This window comes from Arachis duranensis, chromosome 7 (assembly GCF_000817695.3).
Source record: "Arachis duranensis cultivar V14167 chromosome 7, aradu.V14167.gnm2.J7QH, whole genome shotgun sequence".
In the NCBI taxonomy this organism is placed as follows: Eukaryota; Viridiplantae; Streptophyta; class Magnoliopsida; order Fabales; family Fabaceae; genus Arachis; species Arachis duranensis.
In genome coordinates, this window is record NC_029778.3 from 48,937,861 (window position 1) to 48,964,209 (window position 26,349).

Genomic DNA, 26,349 nt, shown 5'->3' on the forward strand with positions numbered 1-26,349 from the left:
CACTGAGAGGATGGGAGGTAGCCACTGACAACGGTGAAACCCTTGCATAAGCTTGCCATGGAAAGGAGTAAGAAGGATTGGATGAAGACAGTAGGAAAGCAGAGAGACGGAAGGGAAGGCATCTTCATGCGCTTATCTGAAGTTCCTACCAATGAATTACATAAGTATCTCTATCTTTATCTTTATGTTTTATTCGCATATCACCATACCCATTTGAGTTTTCCTGACTAAGATTTACAAGGTGACCATAGCTTGCTTCATACCAACAATCTCTGTGGGATCGACCCTTACTCGCGTAAGGTTTATTACTTGGACGACCCAGTACACTTGCTGGTTAGTTATGCGAAGTTGTGTTTATGCCATGGTATTGAACACCAAGTTTTTGGATTCATTACCGGGGATTATTTTAGTTGTGAAAAGTATTGATCACAATTTCGTGCACCAGAGTCGTACCACCGTAATATCATTGACTTATGACTCGAGCATAAGGATTTGAATATTAGGGTGTTACATGATGGAACTTCAGAAATACACTCGAACGATTACAAAAATACATCCAAACAATTATAGAAATACATCCAAAGAATTACAGAAATACACCTAAACAGTTACAAAAATAAACCAAACGATTACAGAAATACACCCAAAAGATTACAGAAATACACCCAAAGTATTTAAGAAATACACCCAATATAGGGAGAGACAGTATGTTTCTTTTTGAAATCAATACACCCAAAGAATTATAGAAATACACCCAAAGGATTACAAAAAACACCCAAAGAATTTAATACACCCAAAATTCGTTGAAGTACATCTTATGCATAATTCATAATTCTTTCTCTTTTTCCTCCTCATCTTCTGCTGCTGCTTCTTCTTTTTCAAAAACGATTTCAGAGCTTGATGTCAAAAAACAATGGAAACCGAGAATAACGAAGAAAGAAAACAAAGAAAAAAGCATGTAAATGAAGAAGAAGAACAGGAAGAGGAAGAAGAACGTGTAGCAAGAAGAAGAAGAAGGAGAAAGAGAAGGCAAGAAACGTACCTTGAATAATGTTTCTTCGTTTTTTCTAGTAATTTTGATGAAGGAGAAAGAGAAAACGAAAAGAGGAGAAGAAATTTCAATAAAAAAGAGGGAGGAAGAGAAAAAAAGGAGACACAGATAAAGAAGAAGAAGAAGAGGAAGAGGATGAGGAAGCACGGAGAAAGAAGAAGAAAAAAAGAGGCAAAAAAAATGTGAAACAGCGTGTTTATAAATAACTTATATGACTTGTATGAAAAATCACTTGTATATGAAGAATTACTCTTTTGCCATATAAACAAGATATGCAAGTAAAAAAGAAAAATCACTAGAAAAGTCACCAAAAAAGAAAAACAAGATACGTGTAAATTTTTTTTTTAGGCGCTATGCAAACTTGATAACAAATCAAATACAAAAATATATATTTATAATTCATACATCATTAAATATGATTTATTTAAAAAAGTATATTTATTTATGAGGTAAAAAACAGACCATGGAAAGAGAGTTCAGTATGGCCCAGTATAACGTCAATATTTTGAGGTAACCAATAAACCGAAGCTGAAGCCAGAAAACGAAAATGGAAACGGAAACGGTAGCCACCACATAACTTGTAATCGGAAACTGTAATCATCTTCTTCAAGGGGAGAGAGAGATCGAGTTTAATGGAGCTACTGCGGTTGCACCTGCACCCTGCTCGTGATGTCCCCGTTCACTCTTGTCTCTCCAACTCCACCTCCACCTCCTCTCTTCTCCCCACCTACCACCTACTCTCCCTCCGCCGCCGCCGTTTCCCGCCTCCGGAAGCATGCTCGGCCGACGTTGACGCCGCCCTGCCTCTTCCGTCGATAGCGGTGCCGGAGCACGCCGGCGGGAAGATGGTGGTGGAACTCATCGGAGCATTCAATGAGCTGACGGAAAGGATGAACGTGCTGTCAACGAGCTCATCTCGTGTGCTGTTCAAGTCCCTGAAACTCTCCATTCCAATCTTGCAAAATTGCCCTCTTTCCCCTGATGGCCGTTCCCCTCTCTCCAGAGCCTTATCCGTTGCCATCGTCCTCGCCGATCTCCAGGTAAACAAAATTAAATCGATATAGTGATTGAACTTCTTTGTTTTGGACTTAGCAATATTCTCGAATGTGTTCGGTTAAGGAATGCTGAGGTGAACATGTTTGGCAATTTTACATATCAGTGCATTTATTTCCCTTTTAGCTGAGTTGTGACTACTTATGTTTTTGAGCAATCTGTTATATCGTTGCCCTTTTTATTGTCTCTTTATAGTTAATGTGAATACAGATGGATGCTGAGGTTATCTCTGCTGGGATTTTGAGAGAGGTCTTCGAGGCGGGTGAAGTGACTATACATGAAATCCGCAACCAAATCGGTACTGGCACTGCGCACCTGCTGCACGAGAGTTTGCGTTTGAAGAACATCCCATACAGAGTTGATGTTCTGGATGATGATAATGCTGCTGCGTTGAGGAAGTTCTGCTTGATTTACTATGACATTAGGGCCCTGATTTTGGACTTGGCTCTGAAGCTTGACATGATGAGGCATCTCGATTATCTACCAAGATATAAGCAGCAGATCCTTTCTCTGGAGGTTATGAAAATATATGCTCCTCTTGCTCATGCTGTGGGAACTAATCACTTATCACTTGAATTGGAAGATCTCTCATTTCAGTACCTATTTCCTTATTCTTATCTGTATGTTGATACCTGGTTGCAAAGTCATGAAACAGGGGGTAGATCAATTATTGATATATATAGGGAAGAGCTATTCCAAGCGCTAAAAGCCGATACCTTGCTCACAGCACTGGTTGATGATATATCAGTTGAAGGTCGGTATAAAAGTCGTTACAGTACGATGAAGAAGCTCTTGAAGGATGGTCGGAAGCCAGAAGATGTAAATGACGTGCTTGGCCTGCGAGTGATATTAAATCCAAAGCCTGGAGCTGGAGCTGGAGATAGTGCATCGGAAGCTGGTGAGAGGGCATGCTACAGAGCTCATCAAATCATCCAATCTATGTGGAAAGAAATTCCTCATCGGACAAAAGATTATATTGCCAGCCCCAAACCTAATGGATATAAAAGCTTACATATGGCGGTAGATGCAAGTGACAATGGTAGGACCAGACCATTGATGGAAATACAGATCAGAACAACTCAGATGGACAGGTTAGCTGTTGGCGGAACGGCATCACATTCATTATACAAGGCAGGACTTACTGATCCGGTGGAGGTCGGTGTCTTTTGCACGTCTAATAATTAAATATGTAACTTTGCATGGATTCTTTAAACTTAAATGACTTATTTTACTTACTAAAAGAATTTACTGTGAGAACTATTTGGGAACTCATGTAAGTTATTTGTTGGTGCTTAGGCAAGGCGTCTGAAGACAATCATGCTAGCTGCAGCTGAGCTGGCAGCTCTGCGACTTAAAGATCTTCCAAACACAAACCATAAGGGGATTGAGATTGATCAGAGGGATAGAGTGTTTCGGCTTCTTGATAAGAATGGAGATGGTAAAATTAGCATAGAGGAACTTACAGAGGTAATAGAAGAGCTCGGTGCACCAGGAGAAGATGCCCGAGAGATGATGCAACTCCTTGATTCAAACAGTGATGGCTCCCTGAGCTCTGATGAATTCCATATGTTCCAAAAGCAGGTGATTTCATACTCTTTCATGAATAGGGAAATCTTTGATTATTCTATGTTATTCTTTGCATCTTCGTGCCCTTTTCAGAAAATTGTGACAATTATACTAATTGGTGAATAGATCATTTGTGAATGGATATTTCTTTCTACGTAAATACCATTTTCTGGTTTGTTGCCATAAAGCTAGCTGATTCTCCTCTCTTGTCAATTGTAACCTTTTTTTCTTTTGGTTAATTTGATTTTGCAGGTTGAGTTGGTGCGTTGTTTAGAGGCTAGAGATGATCAATACAAGAAATTGTTGAATGATAAGCTTCATATGGCAGATGACAGTGGTTTGATTCATGTATATAGTAAGGAGTTTGGAAACAGGCTTGCGAGTTAGTGCTGCATCCAATTGATATGAACAAAACTTTATGATATTATTATGAAAGGTTACCCACCATGACCTCTCTTACACCATTCCAACAACCAATATTATAATAACAACAACCAATCGTCCTCGTCCTCGTCCTCGTCCTCGTCCTCGTCCTCGTCCTCGTCCTCGTCCTCGTCCTCGTCCTCAGCTTAAGCTAGTCCCAGATAACTGATATAATTGCCATGTAAATAAGTTTCTTTTTTTTGGTATTGCCATGTAAATAAGTTACTAACGGTTGCAAGCAAGATGGGCCTAAATGAGCAGTTTTTCTCGGCTCCCTTAAGGCTGTCAAAATGGGTCGAGCCCGTTGGATAGGCCTGTTTAACCACTTAAATAGGTGGGTTTTGGCTACTAAAATAGGTCTACAAAGATGAGATGTTTAGCCTTAATATGAAAGAAGGGTTTAGGGAAAAGAAAAAGAGGTGGTCAACGGAGGTCAGGTGCTTGTCCGACGGCAGTTAGTGGTGGTATGACGTTGGTTCGGTGGCGGCCGATGGTGGCAAAATGGTGATAATTGGTGATAACTGTAGATATCATATTGTCACGGCTTTGGACACACTCCAACGCTACCGTACCGGCACTTGAACTTACTCAATCTCTTGAGTTAAGACCAAGTCAGCCTAACCCTCAATACTTAGCAAAAAAGCTAAGAATACAAGAGAACACAAGGGAAATGAAGTTTTGGTGGAAAAACACTTTATTGCTTAAGTGTATATTATAAATGATTCATCCATGACTCACACTAACTCTCACCTCCTATTTATAGCTATCCACTTCCTCAATGGATGGTTAAGATTAAATCTAATCAACGGTCTAGATTAATCATCTAGAACCTTCTTTACAAATATCTATCCTACCACTACTTTCTAAATACTTCTAGATTGTTCCATACTACTCTTCATACTTCTATATACATCCACACTCTTCTAGAACATTCTATGATCTTCTAGAGTCTTTTAAAACCTTCTAGGGTATTCCGGGATCTTCTAGGACATTGTAGAACGTTCCGGAACCATTTAGAGCATTCTCAAATACTCTAGAAAACTCTACAAATACTGTTAAATTTAACCTTCTAAATTTTACCGTGACATTCTCTCCCACCTAATGTGCATACGTCCTCGTCGCGTTCCGTTCATGATAGCGCTCTAGGTGTTCTTGGAATTGCCACAGATCTTCACGAGCTTCCCAACTAGCTTCGGTTATCAGGAGCCCTTTCCACTTGATTAAGTATTGGATACTTGGTGGTACCCCTCTTCGTCGCACGATGCGATTAGCTAAGATCTCTTTGATTTCTTTATCAAAGGATCTAATTACCACGTGCGGAGTACGACTCGAGTCACCTCCACTCGATTCGTCTTGGTCTCCATGATATAGTTTAAGCATACTCACATGGAAGACCGGGTAGATCTTCATAGAGGGAGGGAGTTGTACTTTGTAAGCAACCTTCCCAACACGTCCAATGATCTCAAATGGCCCTTCGTATTTGCGGATTAAACCCTTAGGAACTTTGCGAAAGGCTTTGAATTATTGTGGAAGAAGTTTGATCATTACCTTGTCTCCCACTTGATAGCTTGCATACCTCCTCTTCTTATCTGCCCATTTTTTCATCCTCTTGGCAGCTTTGTCGAGGTAAGAACGAGTGACATCTGCTTGTTCTTCCCATGACTTAATCATATGATAAGCTCCAGGGCTCTTCCCTGAGTAAGAGGAAAAAAGAGAGTGACGTGTAAGCAGCTGTTATTGATGAGCGGATAATTTATACGCTTTTTGGCATTGTTTTTACATAGTTTTTAATATGTTTTAGTTACTTTTCAGTATATTTTTATTAGTTTTTATGTAAAAATCACATTTCTGGACTTTACTATGAGTTTGTGTATTTTTCTGTAACTTCAGGTATTTCTGGCTGAAATTGAGGGACCTGAGAAAAAATCTGATCCAGAGACTGAGAAAGGACTGAAGATGCTGTTGGATTCTGACCTCTCTGCACTCGAAGTAGATTTTCTGGAGCTATAGAAGCTCAATTGGTGCGCTCTCAATTGCGTTGGAAAGAAGACATCTTGCGCTTTCCAGCAACGTATAATAGTCTATACTTTGCCTGAGATTTGATGGCCCAAACTGGCGGCCAAATGCCCACCAGAGACCCTTTTCTAGTGTAAAACGCCAGAGCTGGCACCAAAGCTGGAGTTAAACGCCCAAACTGGCACCAAAACTGGTGTTTAAACTCCAAGAAGAGCCTATGCACGTGAAAGCTTCAATGCTCAGCCCAAACACACACCAAGTGGGCTCCAGAAGTGGATTTCTGTACTATCTACACTTAGTTACTCATTTTCTGTAAACCTAGTTTACTAGTTTAGTATAAATAGCACTTTTTACTATTGTATTCATATCTTTAGATCATTTTTGAGACTATCTTTGGATCACTTTTGATCTCTTGATCACGTTTTAGGGGCTGGCTATTTGGCAATGCTTGAACCTTCATCACTTATATATTTTCAACGGTGGAGTTTCTATACCTCATAGATTAAGGTGTGGAGCTCTGCTGTTCCTCATGAATTAATGCAAAGTACTATTATTTTTCTATTCAATTCACGCTTATTCTTGTTCTAAGATATTCACTCGTACTTCAACCTAATGGATGTGATGATCTGTGACACTCATCATCATCCTCCCTTATGAACGCGTGCCTGACAACCACCTCTGTTCTATCTGCAAGAGCTTGAGTGTGTATCTCTTGGCCTCCTGGTTCACGACGCATGGTTGCCTCTCCTGACAACAGAGTCTTCCATTCTGTGAGATCAGAGTCTTCGTGGTATAAGCTAGAATCAATTGGCAGCATTGAGATCCAGAAAGTCTAAACTTTGTCTGTGGTATTCCGAGTAGGATCTGGGATGGGATGACTGTGACGAGCTTCAAACTCGTGACTGTTGGACGCAGTGACAGTGTGCAAAAGGATCAATGGATCTTATTCCAACACAATCGAGAACCGACAGCTGATTAGCCATGCGGGAAATCGTAGCGGATATGTTTTCACTGAGAGGACGGATGGTAGTCATTGAAAACGGTGATCCACCAACATACAGCTTGCCATGGAAGGGGGTACGCATGATTGGTTAAGGACAATAGGAAAGTAGAGGCTCAGAGGAAACAAAACATCTCCATACGCTTATCTGAAATTCCCACCAATGAATTGCATAAGTATCTCTATCCTATTTTATGTTTTATTTCCTTTTTTAATCTTCAAAACCTCATAACTATTTGAATCCACCTGACTGAGATTTACAATATGACCATAGCTTGCTTCAAGCCGACAATCTCCGTAGGATCGATCCTTATTCACGTAAGGTATTACTTGGACGACCCAGTGCACTTGCTGGTCAGCTGCGCGGAGTTGTGAGAAAAGTGTGAACTCATAATTTCGTGTACCAAATTTTTGGCACCGTTGCCGGAATTGTTCGAGTTTGGACAACTGACAGTACATCTTGTTGCTTAGATTAGGTAATTTTCTTCTTGTTCTATTTTCAAAAAATTTTTCAAAAATCTTTCAAAAAATTTTTTTTCTAATTTTCAAAAATTTTTCAAAAAATATATATATATTTAATAAAATCATAAAATCAAAAATTTTTGTGTTTCTTGTTTGAGTCTAGAGTCAAATTTTAAGTTTGGTGTCAATTGCATGTGTTTATTTTTTTTAGCATTTTTCGAAAACTCATGCATATGTTCTTCTTGATCTTCAAGTTGTTCTTGATGTTTGTCTTTGTTTGATCTTGTGATTTTCTTGTTTTGTGTCTTTTCTTGTTTTTCATATGCATTTTTTTTTTGTTAGTGTCTAAGCATTAAAAATTTCTAAGTTTGGTGTCTTGCATGTGTTTCTTTTCTTAAAAATTTTTCAAAAATATGTTCTTGATTTTCATCATGATCTTCAAAGTGTTCTTGGTGTTCATCTTGACATTCAAAGTGTTCTTGCATGCATTATGTATTTTTTATCTTAAATTTTTATGTCTTGTGTCAATCTTGTGTTTTTCTCTCTCCTCTTTAATTCAAAATAATAATAATAATATCTTTTCCTTATTTCACTCATAAAATTCGAAATTTTGGGTTGACTTAGTCAAAGATTTTTTAAAATTTAGTTGTTTCTTATTAGTCAAGTCAAAATTTCAATTTAAAAATTCTATCTTTTCAAATCTTTTTCATTTTTTCTTCCTAATATTTTCAAAAATTTTAAAAATTGATTTTCAAAATCTTTTTCTTATTTTTATATCATATTTTCGAAAACCTTGCTAACAACTAAGGATTTCATTCAAAAGATTTCAAGTTTGTTACTTTCTTGTTAAGAAAGGTTCAATCTTTAAATTCTAGAATCATATCTTTTAGTTTCTTGTTAGTCAAGACATCAACTTTGATTTTCAAAATCAAATCTTTTTAAATTTCTTTTTCAAATTAGATTTCAATCGTATCTTTTTCAAAACTTAATTTCAAAATCCTTTTCTAACTTCTTATCTTTTCAAAACTTACTATTTCTTATCTTTTTCAAAACCACCTAACTGCTTTTTCACTTCTCATTTTCGAAAATTACCTTCCTCTTTTCATAAATCTTTTTAATTAACTAACTGTTTTAAACTCTAATTTTATTTTATTCCTTTTCTTGATTTTCGAATACTAACCAATAATTAAAATAAAAATAAAAATATTTTTCTTTTCTTGTAATTAATTTTCGAATTTCTCTTCTTTCTCATCTCTTTCTATTTATTTATTTAATTACTAACACCTCTCTTCTTCTTAAAATTCAAACCCTCTCTCCCTCTCTATGTTCGAATTCTCTTTATTTTCTCTCTACCTCATTTTTCTATTCTTCTCTTCTTCTACTCATATAAAGGAATCTCTATACTGTGACATAGAGGATTCCTCTTCTTTTCTGTTCTCTTCTTTTTCACATGAGCAGGAACAAGGATAAGGATATTCTTGTTGAAGCTGATCCTCAACCTGAAAGGACTCTGAAGATGAAGCTAAGAGAAGCTAAAGCACAACTCTCTGGAAAGGACCTGATAGAAATTTTTGAAAAAGAAGAAGACATGGCAGCCGAAAATAATAACAACAATGCAAGGAAGATGCTTGGTGGCTATACTGCACCAACTTCCAACTTCTATGGAAGAAGCATCTCAATTCCTGCCATTGGAGCAAACAACTTTGAGCTTAAGCCTCAATTAGTTTCTTTAATGTGGCAGAATTGCAAGTTTCATGGACTTCTATAAGAAGATCCTCATCAGTTCTTATCTGAATTCTTGCAGATCTGCGATACTGTTAAGACCAATGGGGTTGATCCCGAGGTATACAGACTTATGCTTTTCCCCTTTGCTGTAAGAGACAGAGCTAGAATATGGTTGGACTCACAACCTAGAGAAAGCCTGAACTCTTGGGACAAGCTGGTCAATGCTTTCTTGACCAAATTATTTCCACCTCAAAAGATGAGTAAGCTCAGAGTGGATGTCCAAACATTCAGACAGAAGGAATGTGAATACCTCTATAAAGCTTGGGAAAGATACAAGCAATTAACCAAAAGGTGTCCTTCTGACATATTTCCAGAATGGAGCATCATATGTATATTCTATGATAGTCTGTCTGAGTTATCCAAGATGTCATTGGACCACTCTGCTGGTGGATCTCTTCATCTGAAAATGCCTGCAGAAGCCCATGAACTCATTAAAATGGTTGCAAATAACCAGTTCATGTATACTTCTGAGAGAAATCCTGTGAATAATGGGGTGACTCAGAGGAAATGAGTTCTTGAGATTGACACTATGAATGCCATATTGGCTCAGAACAAAATATTGACTCAACAAGTTAATATGATTTCTCAGAGTCTAACTGGATTGCAAGCTAAAGACGCCTCCTCTGAAGGAGAAGCTTATGTCCCTGAGAATCCTGCAATGGAAGAGGTGAATTACGTGGGAGAATCCTATGGAAACACCTATGATCCTTCATGGAAGAATCACCCAAATTTCTCATGGAAGGATCAACAGAAGCCTCAACAAGGCTTCAATAACAATAATGGTGGGAGAAATAGGTTTGGTAATAGCAAGCCTTTCTCATCATCTTCTTAGCAACAGACAGAGAATTCTGAGCAGAGCCTCTCTAGCTTAGCAAACATAATATCTGATCTATCTAAGACCACCCTCAGTTTTATGACTGAGGCACGGTCCTCCATAAGAAATTTGGAGGCACAAGTGGGTCAGCTGAGTAAAAGAATTACTGAAACTCCTCCTAGTACAATCCCAAGCAATACAAAAGAGAATCCAAAAAGAGAGTGCAAGGCCATTAATACAACCAAAATGGCCGAACCTATAGAAGAGGAGGAGGACGTGATTCACAGTAAGGAAGACCTCATGGGACGCCATTAATACAACCAAAATGGCCGAACCTATAGAAGAGGAGGAGGACGTGATTCACAGTAAGGAAGACCTCATGGGACGTTGATGAGCGGATAATTTATACGCTTTTTGGCATTATTTTTAGGTAGTTTTTAGTAGGATCTAGCTACTTTTAGGGATGTTTTCATTAGTTTTTATGCAAAATTCACATTTATGGACTTTACTATGAGTTTGCATGTTTTTCTATGATTTCAGGTATTTTCTGGCTGAAATTGAGGGACTTGAGCAAAAATCTGATTCAGGCTGAAAAAGGACTGCTGATACTGTTAGATTCTGACCTCCCTGCACTCAAAATGGATTTTATGGAGCTACAAACCTTTAAATGGCGCGCTCTCAACTGTGTTGGAAAGTAGACATTTAGGGCTTTCCAGCAATATATAATAGTTTATACTTTATTCGAGTTTAGATGACGCAAACTGGCGTTCAACACCAGCTCCATGCTGCATTCTGGAGTAAAACGCCAGAAACACGTCGCAAACCAGAGTTAAACGCCAAACAGACATTACAACTTAGCGTTTAACCCTAAGAGAAGCCTCTGCACATGTAAAACTCAAGCTCAGCCTAAGCACACACCAAAGTGGGCCCCGGAAGTGGATTTCTGCACTAAGACTTATTTCTGTAAACCCTAGTAACTAGTTTAGTATAAATAGAACTTTTTACTATTGTACTAGCATCTTTTGACCATATCTTTGGATTATTTTTGGATTACCTTATGATCCTTTGATCACGTTTATGGGGGCTGGCCATTCGGCCATGCCTGGACCATCACTTATGTATTTTCAACGGTGGAGTTTCTACACACCATAGATTAAGATGTGGAGCTCTGCTGTATCTCGAGTTTTAATACAAAGTACTACTATTTTCTATTCAATTCAGCTTATTCTTATTCTAAGATATTCGTTGCACTTCAACATGACGAATGTGATGATCTGTGACACTCATCATCATTCTCACCTATGAACACGTGATTGACAACCACTTCCGTTCTACCTCAGAACGAACGAATATCTCTTGGATTCCTTGATCAGAATCTTCGTGGTATAAGTTAGAATTATTGGCGGCCATTCTTGAGAATGCGGAAAGTCTAAACCTTGTCTGTGGTATTCCAAGTAGGATTCAAGGATTGAATGACTGTGACGAGCTTCAAACTCGCGATTGTTGGGCATGGTGACAGACGCAAAAGAATCAATGGATTCTATTCCGACATGATCAAGAACCGACAGATGATTAGCCGTGCTGTGGCAGAGCATTTGGACCATTTTCACTGAGAGGATGGGAAGTAGCCATTTACAACGGTGATGCCCTACATACAGCTTGCCATGGAAAGGAGTAAGAAGGATTGGATGAAAGTAGCAGGAAAGCAGATATTCAAAAGGAACACAGCATCTCCATACACTTATCTGAAATTCCTACCAATGATTTAGATAAGTATCTCTATCTTATTTTATGCTTTATTTATTATTAATTCCGAACCCTTTATAACCATTTGAATCTGCCTAACTGAGATTTACAAGATGACCATAGCTTGCTTCATACCAACAATCTCCGTGGGATCGACCCTTACTCACGTAAGGTTTATTACTTGACAACCCAGTGCACTTGCTGGTTAGTTGTGCGAAGTTGTGACAAAGTGTGATTCACGTTTGAGAGCGCTACCAAATTTTTGGCGCCGTTGCCGGGGATTGTTCGTATTTGGACAAATGACGGTTCATCTTGTTGCTCAGATTAGGTAATTTTCTTTTCAAAAAGTTTTTCAAAAATCTTTCAAAAATTTTTTTCTTTGTTTTTTGTTTTCCAAATTTAATTTTCGAAAAAAAATTAATAAAATCATAAAAACCAAAAATATTTTTGTGTTTCTAGTTTGGGTCTAGTGTCAATTTTTAAGTTTGGTGTCAATTGCATGTTTTAAAAATTTATGCATTTTTTTGAAAAAGTCATGCATGGTGTTTTTCATGATCTTCAAGTTGTTCTTGGTAAGTCTTCTTGTTTGATCTTGAAATTTTCTTGTTTTGTGTCTTTTGTTGTTTTTCATATGCATTTTTGCATTCATAGTGTCTAAGCATTAAAGATTTCTAAGTTTGGTGTCTTGCATGTTTTTCTTTTCTTGAAAATTTTTTAAAAATAAGTTCTTGATGTTCATCTTGATCTTCAAAGTGTTCTTGGTGTTCATCTTGACATTCATAGTGTTCTTGCATGCATCATGTGTTTTGATTCATAATTTTCATGTTGTGAGTCATTTTTGTTGTTTTTCTCTCTCCTCATTATAAATTCAAAAATAAAAAAATATCTTTTCCTTTTTTTTTCTCATAAATTTCGAAAATTTGAGTTGACTTAGTCAAAAAATTTTTAAAACTTAGCTATTTCTTATAAGTCAAGTCAAATTTTTAATTTTAAAAATCCTATCTTTTCAAAATCTTTTTCAAAAATCAAATCTTTTTCATTTTTTATTATTTTTGAAGATTTTGAAGATTTATTTTCAAAATCTTTTTCTTATCTTTATTTCAAAATTTCTAAAACTTTACTAACAATTAATGTGATTGATTCAAAAATTTGAAGTTTGTTACTTTCTTGTTAAGAATGGTTCAATCTTTAAATTCTAAGAGTCATATCTTTTAGTTTCTTGTTAGTCAAGTAATCAATTTTAATTTTAAAAATTAAATCTTTTCCAAAATATCTTTTTCAATCATATCTTTTCAAAATATCTTTTTCAAATCATATCTTTTTCAAAATTGATTTCAAAAATCTTTTCTAACTTCTTATCTTTCCAAAATTGATTTTCAAATCTTTTTCAACTAACTAATTGACTTTTGGTTTGTTTCTTATCTTTTTCTAAACCACCTAACTACTTTTCTCTTTCTAATTTTCGAAAATGCCCCTTTTTTTTAAATTCTTTTTAATTAACTAATTGTTTCAAATTTTAATTTTAATTTTATTCCTTCTCTTAATTTTCGAATTTTAACTTTACCATTTTTCTTTTATTTTAGTTAATTTTCGAAAACTCTTCTCTCTCATCTCTTCCTATTTATTTATTCATTTAATAACACTTCTCTTCATCTTAAAATTTGAACCCCCTCTTCCTCTCTGAGTTCGAATTTTCCCCTTTTCCTTCTTCTATTCTTTTTTTCTTCTACTAACATAAAGGAATATCTCTACTGTGGTAAAGAGGATCCCTATTATTATTTTCTGTTCCCTTCTTTTTCATATGAGCAGGAGCAAGGACAAGAATATTCTTGTTGAAGCAGATCCTGAACCTGAAAGGACTCTGAAGAGGAAACTAAGAAAAGCTAAATTACAACAATCTAGAGACAACCTTACAGAAACTTTCGAAAAGGAAGAGGAGATGGCAGCAAAAAATTATAATGCAAGGAGGATGCTTGGTGACTATACTACACCCACTTCCAAGTTTGATGGAAGAAGCATCTCAATCCCTACCATTGGAGCAAACAATTTTGAGCTGAAACCTCAACTAGTTGCTCTAATGCAACAGAACTGCAAGTTCCATGGACTTCCATCAGAAGATCCTTATCAGTTTTTAACTGAGTTCTTGCAGATTTGTGAGACTGTTAAGACAAATGGAGTAGATCCTGAAGTCTACAGGCTCATGCTTTTCCCTTTTGCTGTAAGAGACAGGGCTAAAACATGGTTAGACTCTCAACCTAAAGATAGTCTGGACTCTTGGGATAAGCTGGTCACAGCCTTCTTGGCTAAGTTATTTCCTCCTCAAAAGCTGAGCAAGCTTAGAGTGGATGTTCAGACCTTCAAACAAAAAGATGGTGAATCCCTCTATGAAGCTTGGAAAAGATACAAGTAGATGACCAAAAGGTGTCCTTCTGACATGCTTTCAAAGTGGACCATTTTGGATATATTCTATTATGGTCTATCTGAGTTCTCTAAGATGTCACTAGATCATTCTGCAGGTGGATCCATTCACCTAAAGAAAATGCCCGCAGAAGCTCAAGAACTCATTGACATGGTTACAAATAACCAATTCATGTACACTTCTGAGAGGAATCCTGTGAGTAATGGGATGCCTCAGAGGAAGGGAGTTCTTGAAATTGATGCTCTGAATGCCATATTGGCTCAGAACAAAATGTTGACTCAGCAAGTCAACATAATTTCTCAAAGTCTGAATGGATGGCAAAATACATCCAACGGTACTAAAGAGGCATCTTCTGAAGAAGAAACTTATGATCCTGAAAACCCTGTAATGGCAGAGGTAAATTACATGGGTGAACCCTATGGGAACACCTATAATTTCTCATGGAAAAATCATCCAAATTTCTCATGGAAGGATCAACAAAAGCTTCAACAAGACTTTAATAATGGTGGAAGAAACAGGCTCAGCAATAGCAAGCCTTTTCTATAATCTTCTCAGCAACAGACAGAAAAATCTGAGCAGAGCCCCTCTAGCTTAGCAAACAGAGTTTTTGATCTGTCTAAGGCCACTTTAAGTTTCATGAGTGAAACAAGGTCATCCATCAGAAATTTGGAGGCACAAGTGGGCCAGCTGAGTAAGAAAATCACTGAAACTCCTCCTAATACTCTCCCAAGCAACACTGAAGAGAATCCAAAAAGAGAGTGCAAGGCCATTAACATAATCAAAATGGACGAACCTAGAGAGGAAGGGGAGGACGTGAATCCCAATGAGGAAGACCTCATGGGACGTCTCCCAGACAAGAAGGAGTTCCCTATTGAGGACCTAAAGGAATTTGAGGCTCATATAGAGACCATAGAGATTCCATTAAACCTCCTTCTGTCATTCATGAGCTCTGAAAACTATTCTTCCTCTGAAGAAGATGAAGATGTAACTGGAGAGCAAGTTACTCAATATCTAGGAGCCATCATGAAGCTGAATGCCAAGTTGTTTGGTAATAAGACTTGGGAAGGTGAACCTCCCTTGCTCATTAGTGAACCAGATACATGGGTTCAGCAAACTCTACCTCAAAAGAAACAAGATCCTGGTAAATTCTTAATATCATGTACTATAGGCACCATGACCTTTGAGAAGGCTCTATGTGACCTGGGGTTAGGTATAAATCTTATGCCACTCTCTGTAATGGAGAAGCTGGGAATCTTTGAGGTACATGCTGCCACATTCTCATTACAGATGGCAGACAAGTCAGTAAGGCAAGCTTATGGATTGGTAGAGGACGTGTTAGTAAAGGTTAGAGGCCTTTACATCCCTACTGATTTCATAATCCTAGACACTAGGAGGGAGGAGGATGAATGTATCATCCTTGGAAAAACCTTCCTAGCCACAGCAGGAGCTGTGATTGATGTTAACAGAGGAGAATTAGTCTTTCAATTGAATGGGAACTACCTTGTGTTTAAGGCCCAAGGGTATCCCTCTGTGAACATGAAAAAGAGGCACGATAAGCTTCTCTCAATACAGAGTCAAACAAAGCCCCCACAATCAAACTCTAAGTTTGGTGTTGGGAGGCCACAACAAACTCTAAGTTTGGTGTTGAACCCCCACATTCAAACTCTAAGTTTGGTGTTGGGAGGTCCCAACAATGCTCTGATGATCTGTGAGCTCCATGAGAGCTCACTGTCAAGCTATTGACATTAAATAAGTGCTTATTGGGAGGCAACCCAATTTTTATTTATCTATATTTTTATGTTTTATTAGGTTCATGATCATGTGGAGTCACAAAACAAATACTAAAATTAAAAACAGAATCAAAAACAGCAGAGGAAACAGCACACCCTGGAGGAAGAGCTTACTGGCATTTAAACGCCAGTAAGGAGCATCTGGCTGGCGTTCAATGCCAGAACAGAGCATGAATCTGGCATTGAATGCCAGGATCAAGCAACAGTCTGGCGTTTAAACGCCAGGATTACACTCTGAGGAGAACTGGCATTAAACGCCAGAAACAAGCATAGAACTAGCGTTCAACGCCAGAAACATGCTGCAGACTGGCGTTGAAGGCCTAAAACAAGCATAGAGCTGGCGTTTAACGCTAGAAACAAGCATCAATCTGGCGTTAAACGCCAGGATTGCATGCAGAGGGAATTTTACACGCCTAATTGGTGTAGGGATGATTCATCCTTGACACCTCAGGATCTGTGGACCCCACAGGATCACCTCAGGATTTGTGGACCCCACAGTATTCCCACCTACCTCAACTCACCTTCTCTCTTCTTCACATAATCCAATAACACTCTTCCCCAAAAATCCTTCACCAATCACCTCAATCTCTCTTCCCCATCACCTCTTCACCACTCACATCCATTCACTCTTCCCCATAAACTCCACCTACCTTCAAATTCAAAATCCCTTTTTCCACTCAAACCCTCCCTAATGACCGAACCTACTACCCTCTCCCTCCAGTATATAAACCCCTCTATCCTTCTTCATTTTCACACAACACAACCCTCTCTTCCCCCCTTGGCCGAATACACATCCTTCTTCCTCTCCCTCATATCTTCTTCTTCTTCTTCTTCTATTCTTTCTTTTCTTTGCTCAAGGGCGAGCAACATTCTAAGTTTGGTGTGGTAAAAGCATAGCTTTTTGTTTTTCCATAACCATCTATGGCACCTAAGGCCGGAGAAACCTCTAGAAAGAGGAAAGGGAAGACAAAAGCTTCCACCTCTGAGTCATGGGAGATGGAGAGATTCACCTCAAAGGTCCATCAAGACCACTTCTATGAAGTTGTGGCCAAGAAGAAGGTGATCCCTAAGGTCTCTTTCATGCTAAAAAAGAATGAGTATCCGGAGATCCGACATGAGATCCAAAGAAGAGGTTGGGAAGTTCTGACCAACCCCATTCAACAAGTCAGAATCTTAATGGTTTAAGAGTTCTATGCCAATGCATGGATCACTAGGAACCATGATCAAAGTATGAACCCAAATCCAATGAATTATCTTACAATGGTTTGGGGAAAATGCTTAGAGTTCAGTCTGGAAAATGTAAGGTTGGCATTCAACTTGCCTATGATGCAAGAAGATGCACACCCCTACACTAGAAGGGTCAACTTTGATCAAAGGTTGGACTAAGTCCTTAGGAGCATATGTGTGGAAGGAGCTCAATGGAAAAGAGACTCAAAAGGCAAGCCGGTTCAATTGAGAAGACTGGACCTTAAGCCTGTGGCTAGAGAATGATTGGAGTTCATCAAACGCTCCATCATCCCCACTAACAATAGATCTGAAGTTACTGTGGATCGGTCCATCATGATCCATAGCATCATGATTGGAGAGGAAGTAGAAGTTCATGAAGTCATCTCTCTAGAACTCTACAAAGTAGCCGAAAAACCCTCCACCTTGGCAAGGCTAGCTTTTCCTCATCTCATTTTCCATCTATGCTACTCAGCTGGAGTTGTCATAGAAGAAGACATCCTTATTGAAGAGGACAAGCCCATCACTAAGAAGAGGATGGAGCAAACAAGAGAGGCCATCCATGGATCTCAAGAAACGCATGAGGAAGCTCATCATCAAGAAATCCCTGAGATGCCTCAAGGGATGAACTTTCATCCAAACAACTATTGGGAACAACTCAACACTTCTCTAGAAGGATTGAGTCATGATATGAACCAACTAAGGGTGGAGCACCAAGAGCAATCCATCATTCTCCATGAAATTAGAGAAGATCAAAGAGCAATGACGGAGGAGCAACAAAGGCAAGGAAGAGACATAGAAGAGCTAAAGGACATCATTGGTCCTTCAAGAAGAAGATGCCACCATCACTGAGGTGGACTCATTCCTTGTTCTTATTTCTTTGTTTTCGGTTTTTATGCTATATGTTTGTCTATGTTTGTGTCTTTACTACATGATCATTAGTATTTAGCAACTATGTCTAAAGGCTATGAATAATTCCATGAATCCTTCACCGTTCTTAAATGAAAAATGTTTTTAATACAAAAGAACAAGAAGTACATGAGTTTCAAATTCATCCTTGAAATTAGTTTAATTATATTGATGTGGTGACAATACTTTTTGTTTTCTGAATGAATGCTTGAACAGTGCATATTTTTTATCTTGTTGTTTATGAATGTTAAAATTGTTGGCTCTTGAAAGAATGATGAACAAGAGAAATGTTATTGATGATCTGAAAAATCATAAAATTGATTCTTGAAGCAAGAAAAAGCAGTGAAGAACAAAGCTTGCGAAAAAAAAGTGGCGAAAAAAATAATATTTTTAGAAAGAAAAAGAAAAGGCAAGCAGAAAAAGCCAATAGCCCTTAAAACCAAAAGGCAAGGGTAAAAAGGATCCAAGTCTTTGAGCATCAATTGATAGGAGGGCCCAAGGAAATAAAATCCAGGCCTAAACGGCTAAATCAAGCTGTCCCTAACCATGTGCTTGTGGCATGCAGGTCCAAGTGAAAAGCTTGAAACTGAGTGGTTAAAGTCGTGATCCAAAGCAAAAAGAGTGTGCTTAAGAGCTCTGGACACCTCTAACTGGAGACTTTAGCAAAGATGAGTCACAATCTGAAAAGGTTCACCCAGTCATGTGTCTGTGGCATTTATGTATCCGGTGGTAATACTGGAAAACAAAGTGCTTAGGACCACGGCAAAGACTCATAAAAGTAGCTATATTCAAGAATCAACATACTTAACTAAGAGAATCAATTAACACTATCTGAACTCTGAGTTCCTATAGAAGCCAATCATTCTGAACTTCAAAGGAAAAAGTGAGATGCCAAAACTGTTCAGAAGCAAAAAGCTACAAGTCCCGCTCATCTAATTAAAACTAATATTCATTGATATTTTGGGATTTATAGTATATTCACTTCTTTTTATCCTATTTGATTTTTAGTTGCTTAGGGACAAGCAACAATTTAAGTTTGGTGTTGTGATGAGCGGATAATTTATACGCTTTTTGGGGATAATTTCATGTAGATTTTAACATGTTTTAATTAGTTTTTAGTAGAATATTATTAGTTTTTAGGCACATGTTTTTTTGTGATTTCAGGTATTTTCTGGCTGAAATTGAGGGACCTGAGCAAAAATCTGATTCAGGCTGAAAAAGGACTGCTGATGCTATTGAATTCTGACCTCCCTGCACTCGAAATGGATTTTCTGGAGCTACAAAACTCTAAATGGCGCGCTCTTCACTGCGTTGGAAAGTAGACATTCAGGGCTTTCCATCAATATATAATAGTCCATACTTTATTCGAGTTTAGACGACACAAACTGGCGTTCAACGCCAGCTCCATGCTGCATTCTGGAGTAAAACGCGAGAAACACGTCACAAACCAGAATTAAACGCCAAACAGATGTTACAACTTGGCGTTTAACCCCAAGAGAAGCCTCTGCACGTGTAAAGCTCAAGCTCAGCCCAAGCACACACCAAAGTGGGCCCCAAAAGTGGATTTTTGCACTAAGACTTATTTTTGTAAACCCTAGTAACTAGTTTAGTATAAATAGAACTTTTTACTATTGTACTAGGCGTCTTTTGACCATATCTTTGGAATATTTTTAGATTACCTTATGATCCTTTGATCACGTTTATGGGGGCTGGCCATTCGGCCATGCCTGGATCATCACTTATGTATTTTCAACGGTGGAGTTCCTACACAACATAGATTAAGGTGTGGAACTCTGCTGTACCTCGAGTTTTAATACAAAGTACTACTATTTTCTATTCAATTCAGTTTATTCTTATTCTAAGATATTTGTTGCACTTCAACATGACGAATGTGATGATCTGTGACACTCATCATCATTCTCACCTATGAACACGTGATTGACAACCACTTTCATTCTACTTCAGAACGAACGAATATCTCTTGGATTCCTTGATCAGAATCTTCGTGGTATAAGCTAGAATTATTGGCGGCCATTCTTGAGAATCCGAAAAGTTTAAACCTTGTCTGTGGTATTCCAAGTATGATTCAAGGATTGAATGACTGTGACAAGCTTTAAACTCGCGAGTGTTGGGCGTGGTGACAAACGCAAAAGAATCAATGGATTCTATTCCGACATGATCGAGAACCGACAGATGATTAGCCGTGTTGTGACAGAGCATTTGGACCATTTTTACTGAAAGGATGGGAAGTAGCCATTGACAACGGTGATGCCCTACATACAGCTTGCCATGGAAAGGAGTAAGAAGGATTAGATTAAAGCAGCAGGAAAGCAGAGATTCAAAAAGAACACAGCATCTCCATACACTTATCTGAAATTCCTACCAATGATTTACATAAGTATCTCTATCTTATTTTATGCTTTATTTATTAGTAATTTCGAACCCTTTATAACCATTTGAATCCTCTTAACTGAGATTTACAAGATGACCATAGCTTGCTTCGTACCAACAATCTCCGTGGGATCGACCCTTACTCACGTAAGGTTTATTACTTGACAACCCAGTGCACTTGCTGGTTAGTTGTGCAAAGTTGTGACAAAGTGTGATTCACGTTTGAGAGCGCTACGAAGTTTTTGGCGCCATTGTTGATTATCATAATTTCATGCACCAGACGTCCACTGGACTACAAGGAGTCCCCTATTGAGGAACCACATGAATCTTAGGCTCATCTAGAGACTATAGAGATTCCACTAAACATACTATTACCATTCATGAGCTTTGACAAATATTCTTCCTCTGAAGAGGACGAAAATGTTACTGAAGAGCAAGTTGCTCAATATCTAGGAGCAATCATGAAGCTGAATGCCAAATTATTTGGTAATGAGACTAGGGAGGATGAACCTCCATTGCTCATTAATGAACTAAATGCATTGGTTCAGTTGAAGTTACCTCAAAAGAAAGAGGATCCCAAAAGGTTCATGATACCTTGCACCATAAGCACCATGACCTTTAAAAAGGCTCTGTGTGGCCTAGGATCAAGTATCAACCTCATGCCACTCTCTGTAATGGAGAAAATAGGATATTTGAAGTACAAGCTGCAAGAATCTCACTAGAGATGGCAGACAAATCAAAGAAACAGGCTTATGGACTTGTAGAGGATGTCTTGGTAAAGGTTGAAGACCTTTACATCCCTGCTGATTTCATAATCCTAGACAATGGGAAAGATGAGGATGAATCCATCATCCTTGGAAGACCCTTTCTAGCCACAACAAAGGCTGTGATTGATGTGGACAGAGGAAAGCTAGTCCTTCAAGTGAATAAGGACTACCTTGTGTTTAAGGCACAAGGATCTTCTTCTGTAAACATGGGGAAGAAGCATGAAAAGCTTCATTCAATTTTCTCCATGCAGAGTCAAGCAAAGCCCCCACATTCAAACTCTAAGTTTGGTGTTGGGAGGCCATAATCATGCTCTGAGCACCTGTGAAGCTCTGTAAGAGCTTCCTGTCAAGTTATTGACATTAAAGAATCACTTATTGGGAGGCAACCCAATTTTATTTATCTATATTATTTACTCTTTCATTTTATTTTCCATTGTTATTTTATGTTTTCTTTAGGATGATGATCATGTGGAGTCACAGAAACAACTACAAAAATTAAAGCAAAATAAAAAACAGCATCAAAAATAGCACACCCTGGAGGAAGAGCTTATTGGCATTTAAACGCCAGTAAAGATACCAAAATGGGCGTTTAACGCCTAGCCTGGCACCATTCTGGGCGTTAAACGCCAGAACTGGCAGGAAAACTTGCGTTTAAATGCCAGTAAAGGTAGAAAAATGGGTGTTTAAACGCCCATCCTAGCAGCATTATGGGCGCTTAAACGCCAGAACTGGCAGGCAGACTGGCGTTTAAACGCCAGAAAAGGGCATCAGCCGGGCGTTTAAACACCAGGAATGGCACATAGAGGGCGTTTACATGTTAGAATGGTGCAGGAATGAGAAATCCTTGACACCTCAGGATCTGTGGACCCCACAGGATCCCCATCTACCTCAACTCACTCTCTCTCTTCTTCATACTTTTCCATAACACTCTATTCAAAACACCAATCATCTATCAAATCTTACCTTCTTTCCCATATTCTCTTCACCACTCACATTCATTCCCTAATTCCCAAAAACCCATTATACAAACCACATACCCCCACCCACTCAAATTCAAACCATTTCCCTCCCAAACCCAACCCTTCTCACATGAACCAACTCCATCTCTTACACTATAAATACCCTTTTTTCCTTCTTCATTTTCACACATCACATACATTCCACCCCCCTTGGCCGAACCCTCTCAAGCCTCCATCTCCCACTTCTCTTATTCTTCTCCTCTCTTCTTTCTTCTCTTGCTCGAAGATGAGCAAACATCTTAAGTTTGGTGTTGGAAAAAGCATTACTTTTTGTTTTCAATAACCATTAATGGCACCTAAGGCCGGAGAAACCTCTAGAAAGAGGAAAGGGAAGACAATTGCTTCTACCTCCGAGTCATGGGAGATGGAGAGGTTCATCTCAAATGTCCATCAAGACCACTTCTATGAAGTTATGGCCAAGAAGAAGGTGATCCCCGAGGTCTCCTTCAAGCTCAAAAAGAGCAAATATCCGGAGATCTGACATGAGATTAGAAGAAGAGGATGAGAAGCTCTCACCAATCCCATTCAACAAGTCAGAATCTTAATGGTTCAAGAGTTATATGCTAATGCATGGATCACTAAGAACCATGATCAAGGTATGAACCCGAACCCAAAGAATTGACTCACAATGGTTCGGGGGAAATACTTAGATTTCAGTCCGAAAAATGTGAGGTTGGCATTCAACTTGCCAATGATGCAGGGAGATCTTCATCCTTTCACAAGAAGGGTCAACTTTGATCAAAGGTTGGACCAAGTCCTCATGGACATCTATATGGAAGGAGCCCAATAGAAGAGAGACTCCAAAGGCAAGCCGATTCAACTAAGAAGGCTTGACCTTAAGCCTGTGGCTAGAGGATGGTTGGAGTTCATCCAACGCTCTATCATTCTTACTAGCAACCGTTCTGAAGTAACTGTGGATCGAGCTATCATGATTCATAGCATCATGATTAGAGAGGAAGTGGAAGTTCATGAGATCATACCTCTAGAATTGTACAAAGTGGCTAACAAGCCCTCCACTTTGGCAAGGTTAGCCTTTCCTCATCTCATTTGTCACCTATGCAGTTTAGCTGGAATTGTCATAGAGGAAGACATCCTCATTGAAGAGGACAAGCCCATCACTAAAAAGAGGATGGAGCAAACAAGAGAGCCCACTCATGGACCTCAACAAACGCATGAGGAAGTCCATCATCAAGAAATCCCTGAGATACCTCAAGGGATGCATTTTCCTCTACACAACTATTGGGAACAACTCAACACCTCCTTAGGAGATTTGAGTTCCAACATGGAGCAACTAAGGATGGAGCACCAAGAGCATTCCATTATCCTCCATGAAATTAGAGAGGACCAAAGAGCCATGAGGGAGGAGCAACAAAGGCAAGGAAGAGACATTGACGAGCTCAAGCACTCCATAAGATCTTCAAGAGGAAGAACTAGCCGCCATCACTAAGGTGGACCCGTTCTTTAATTCCCTTGTTCTTATTTTTCTGTTTTTTGATTTTTATGCTTTATATTTGGCTATGTTTTAGCTTCATTACATGATCATTAGTGTCTAGTGTCTATGTCTTAAAGCTATGAATAATTCCATGAATCCTTCACCTTTCTTAAATAAAAAATGTTCCTAATTACAAAAGAACAAGAAGTACACGAATTTCAAATTTTATCTTGAAATTAGTTTAATTATTTTGATGTGGTGGCAATACTTTTTATTTTCTGAATGAAAGCTTGAACAGTGCATATTTTTTATAGTGAAGTTTATGAATGTTAAATTTGTTGGCTCTTGAAAGAATGATGAAAAAAAAGAGAAATGTTATTGATGATCTGAAAAATCATAAAATTGATTCTTGAAGTAAGAAAAAGCAGCGGATAACAAAGCTTGCAAAAAAAAGTGGCAAAAATTAAAAGAAGAAAAAGAAGAAAAAGCAAGCAGAAAAAATCAATAGCCCTTAAAACCAAAAGGCAATGGTAAAAAGGATCCAAGGCTTTTAGCATTAATGGAGAGGAGGGCCCAAAGGAACAAAATCCTGGCTTAAGCAGCTAAATCAAGCTGTCCCTAACCATGTGCTTGTGTCATGAAGGTCCAAGTGAAAAGCTTGAGAATCAGTGGTTAAAGTTATGATCCAAAACAAAAGAGTGTGCTTAAGAACTCTGGACACCTCTAACTGAGGACTCTAGCAAAGCTGAGTCACAATCTAAAAAGGTTCACCCAGTTATGTGTCTGTGGCATTTATGTATCTGGTGGTAATACTAGAAAACAATATGCTTAGGGTCACGGCCAAGACTCATAAAGTAGTTGTGTTTAAGAATCAACATACTGAACTAGGAGAATCAATAACACTATCTAAATTCTGAGTTCCTAATGGATGCCAATCATTCTAAACTTCAAAGGATAAAGTGAGATGCCAAAACTGTTCAGAGGCAAAAAGCTACTAGCCCCGCTCATCTAATTGGGACTAAGTTTCATTGATATTTTGAGATTTATTGTATATTCTCTTCTTTTTACCCTATTTTGTTTTTAGTTGCTTGGGGACAAGCAACAATTTATGTTTGGTGTTGTGATGAGCGGATAATTTATACGCTTTTTGGCATTATTTTTACATAGTTTTTAATATGTTTTAGTTAGTTTTCAGTATATTTTTATTAGTTTTTATGCAAAAATCACATATCTGGACTTTACTATGAGTTTGTGTATTTTTCTATGATTTCAGGTATTTTCTGGCTGAAATTGAGGGACCTGAGCAAAAATCTGATCCAGAGGCTGAGAAAGGACTGAAGATGCTATTGGATTCTGACCTCCCTGTACTCGAAGTGGATTTTTTGGAGCTACAAAAGCCCAATTGGCACGCTCTTAATTGCGTTGGAAAGTAAACATCTTGGGCTTTCCAGAAATGTATAATACTCTATACTTTGCCCGAGATTTGATGGCCCAAACTGGCGTCCAAACGCCCACCAGAGGCCCTTTTCTGGCGTAAAACACCAGAACTGGCACCAAAGCTGGAGTTAAACGCCCAAATGGTGGACGAAATTGTGATTCCCTTTTTTCTTGTAATTGGATTTATACTCTGAGGGCATTGTTTATTTTCACAACTCCGTTCAACTAACCAGCAAGTGTACTGGGTCGTCCAAGTAATAAACCTTACGTGAGTAAGGGTCGAATCCACAGAGATTGTTGGTATGAAGCAAGCTATGGTCACCTTGAAAATCTCAGTTAGGTAGATTTAAAATAGTTTTATGGGTTTTCGAAAATAGAAATAATGAAAGGGATAAAGATACTTATGCAGATTCATTGGTAGGAATTTCAGATAAGCGGATGGAGATGCTGTAGAGCTCTTGGACACCTGTTCTCCTACTCCTTCTACTCAGTCCTTCTTACTCCTTTCCATGGCAAGCTTTGTATAGGGGTTCACCATCAACTGTGGCTACTTTCATTCCTCACGGGGAAATATCCTGTGCGGCTGTCACTCGCACAGCTAACCAGTCTGGAGGCATCACCCATGGCTGATGGCTACATCCTATCCTCGCAGTGAAAACTATGCAAACGCACTCTGTCACAGTACGGCTAATCACCGGTTGGTTCCCGCTCTTACTGGAATAGAATCCCTCTTTTGCGTCTGTCACTAACGCCCAGCAGGTTAAAGTTTGAAGCACGTCACAGTCATTCATTACCAGAATCCTACTCGGAACACCACAGACAAGGTTAGACTTTCCGGATTCCCAGGATCCTACTCGGAATACCACAGACAAGGTGAGACTTTCCGGATCCTCATAAATGCCGCCATCTATCTAGCTTATACCACAAAGATTCTGTTGGGGAATCTAAGAGATACACATTCAAGCTCGGTTGCATGTAGAACGGAAGTGGTTGTCAATCACGCACGTTCATAATTGAGAATGATAATGAGGGTAATCTGACTCAT

At 38.5% G+C, this 26,349-nt stretch overlaps 1 protein-coding gene and 1 non-coding gene across 2 annotated transcripts; one reads left to right on the forward strand and one right to left on the reverse strand.

Annotated features, from left to right (window-relative positions):
• Positions 1-1,539: 1,539 nt before the first annotated feature.
• On the forward strand, positions 1,540-4,367 carry LOC107458814 (probable GTP diphosphokinase CRSH, chloroplastic). Its single transcript, XM_052252068.1, has 4 exons — positions 1,540-2,091; positions 2,315-3,259; positions 3,401-3,685; positions 3,923-4,367. Exons 1-4 carry the CDS (start codon positions 1,684-1,686, stop codon positions 4,055-4,057), a joined length of 1,773 nt encoding a protein of 590 aa, XP_052108028.1. The 5' UTR covers positions 1,540-1,683; the 3' UTR covers positions 4,058-4,367.
• Positions 4,368-14,248: 9,881 nt separating this feature from the next.
• Positions 14,249-14,356, reverse strand: LOC127740994 (small nucleolar RNA R71). The gene has a single exon (XR_008001849.1). It is a non-coding gene; the product is annotated as a small nucleolar RNA R71 (small nucleolar RNA).
• Positions 14,357-26,349: the final 11,993 nt, after the last annotated feature.

Bases quoted from the DNA above. Each gene is read 5' to 3' on its own strand.
- LOC107458814 (XM_052252068.1), top strand. From the start codon at position 1,684: ATGGAGCTACTGCGGTTGCACCTGCACCCTGCTCGTGATGTCCCCGTT. The intron at 2,092-2,314 runs GTAAACAAAATT...ATGTGAATACAG, and splicing joins TCGTCCTCGCCGATCTCCAG to ATGGATGCTGAGGTTATCTC. The intron at 3,686-3,922 runs GTGATTTCATAC...TTGATTTTGCAG, and splicing joins TCCATATGTTCCAAAAGCAG to GTTGAGTTGGTGCGTTGTTT.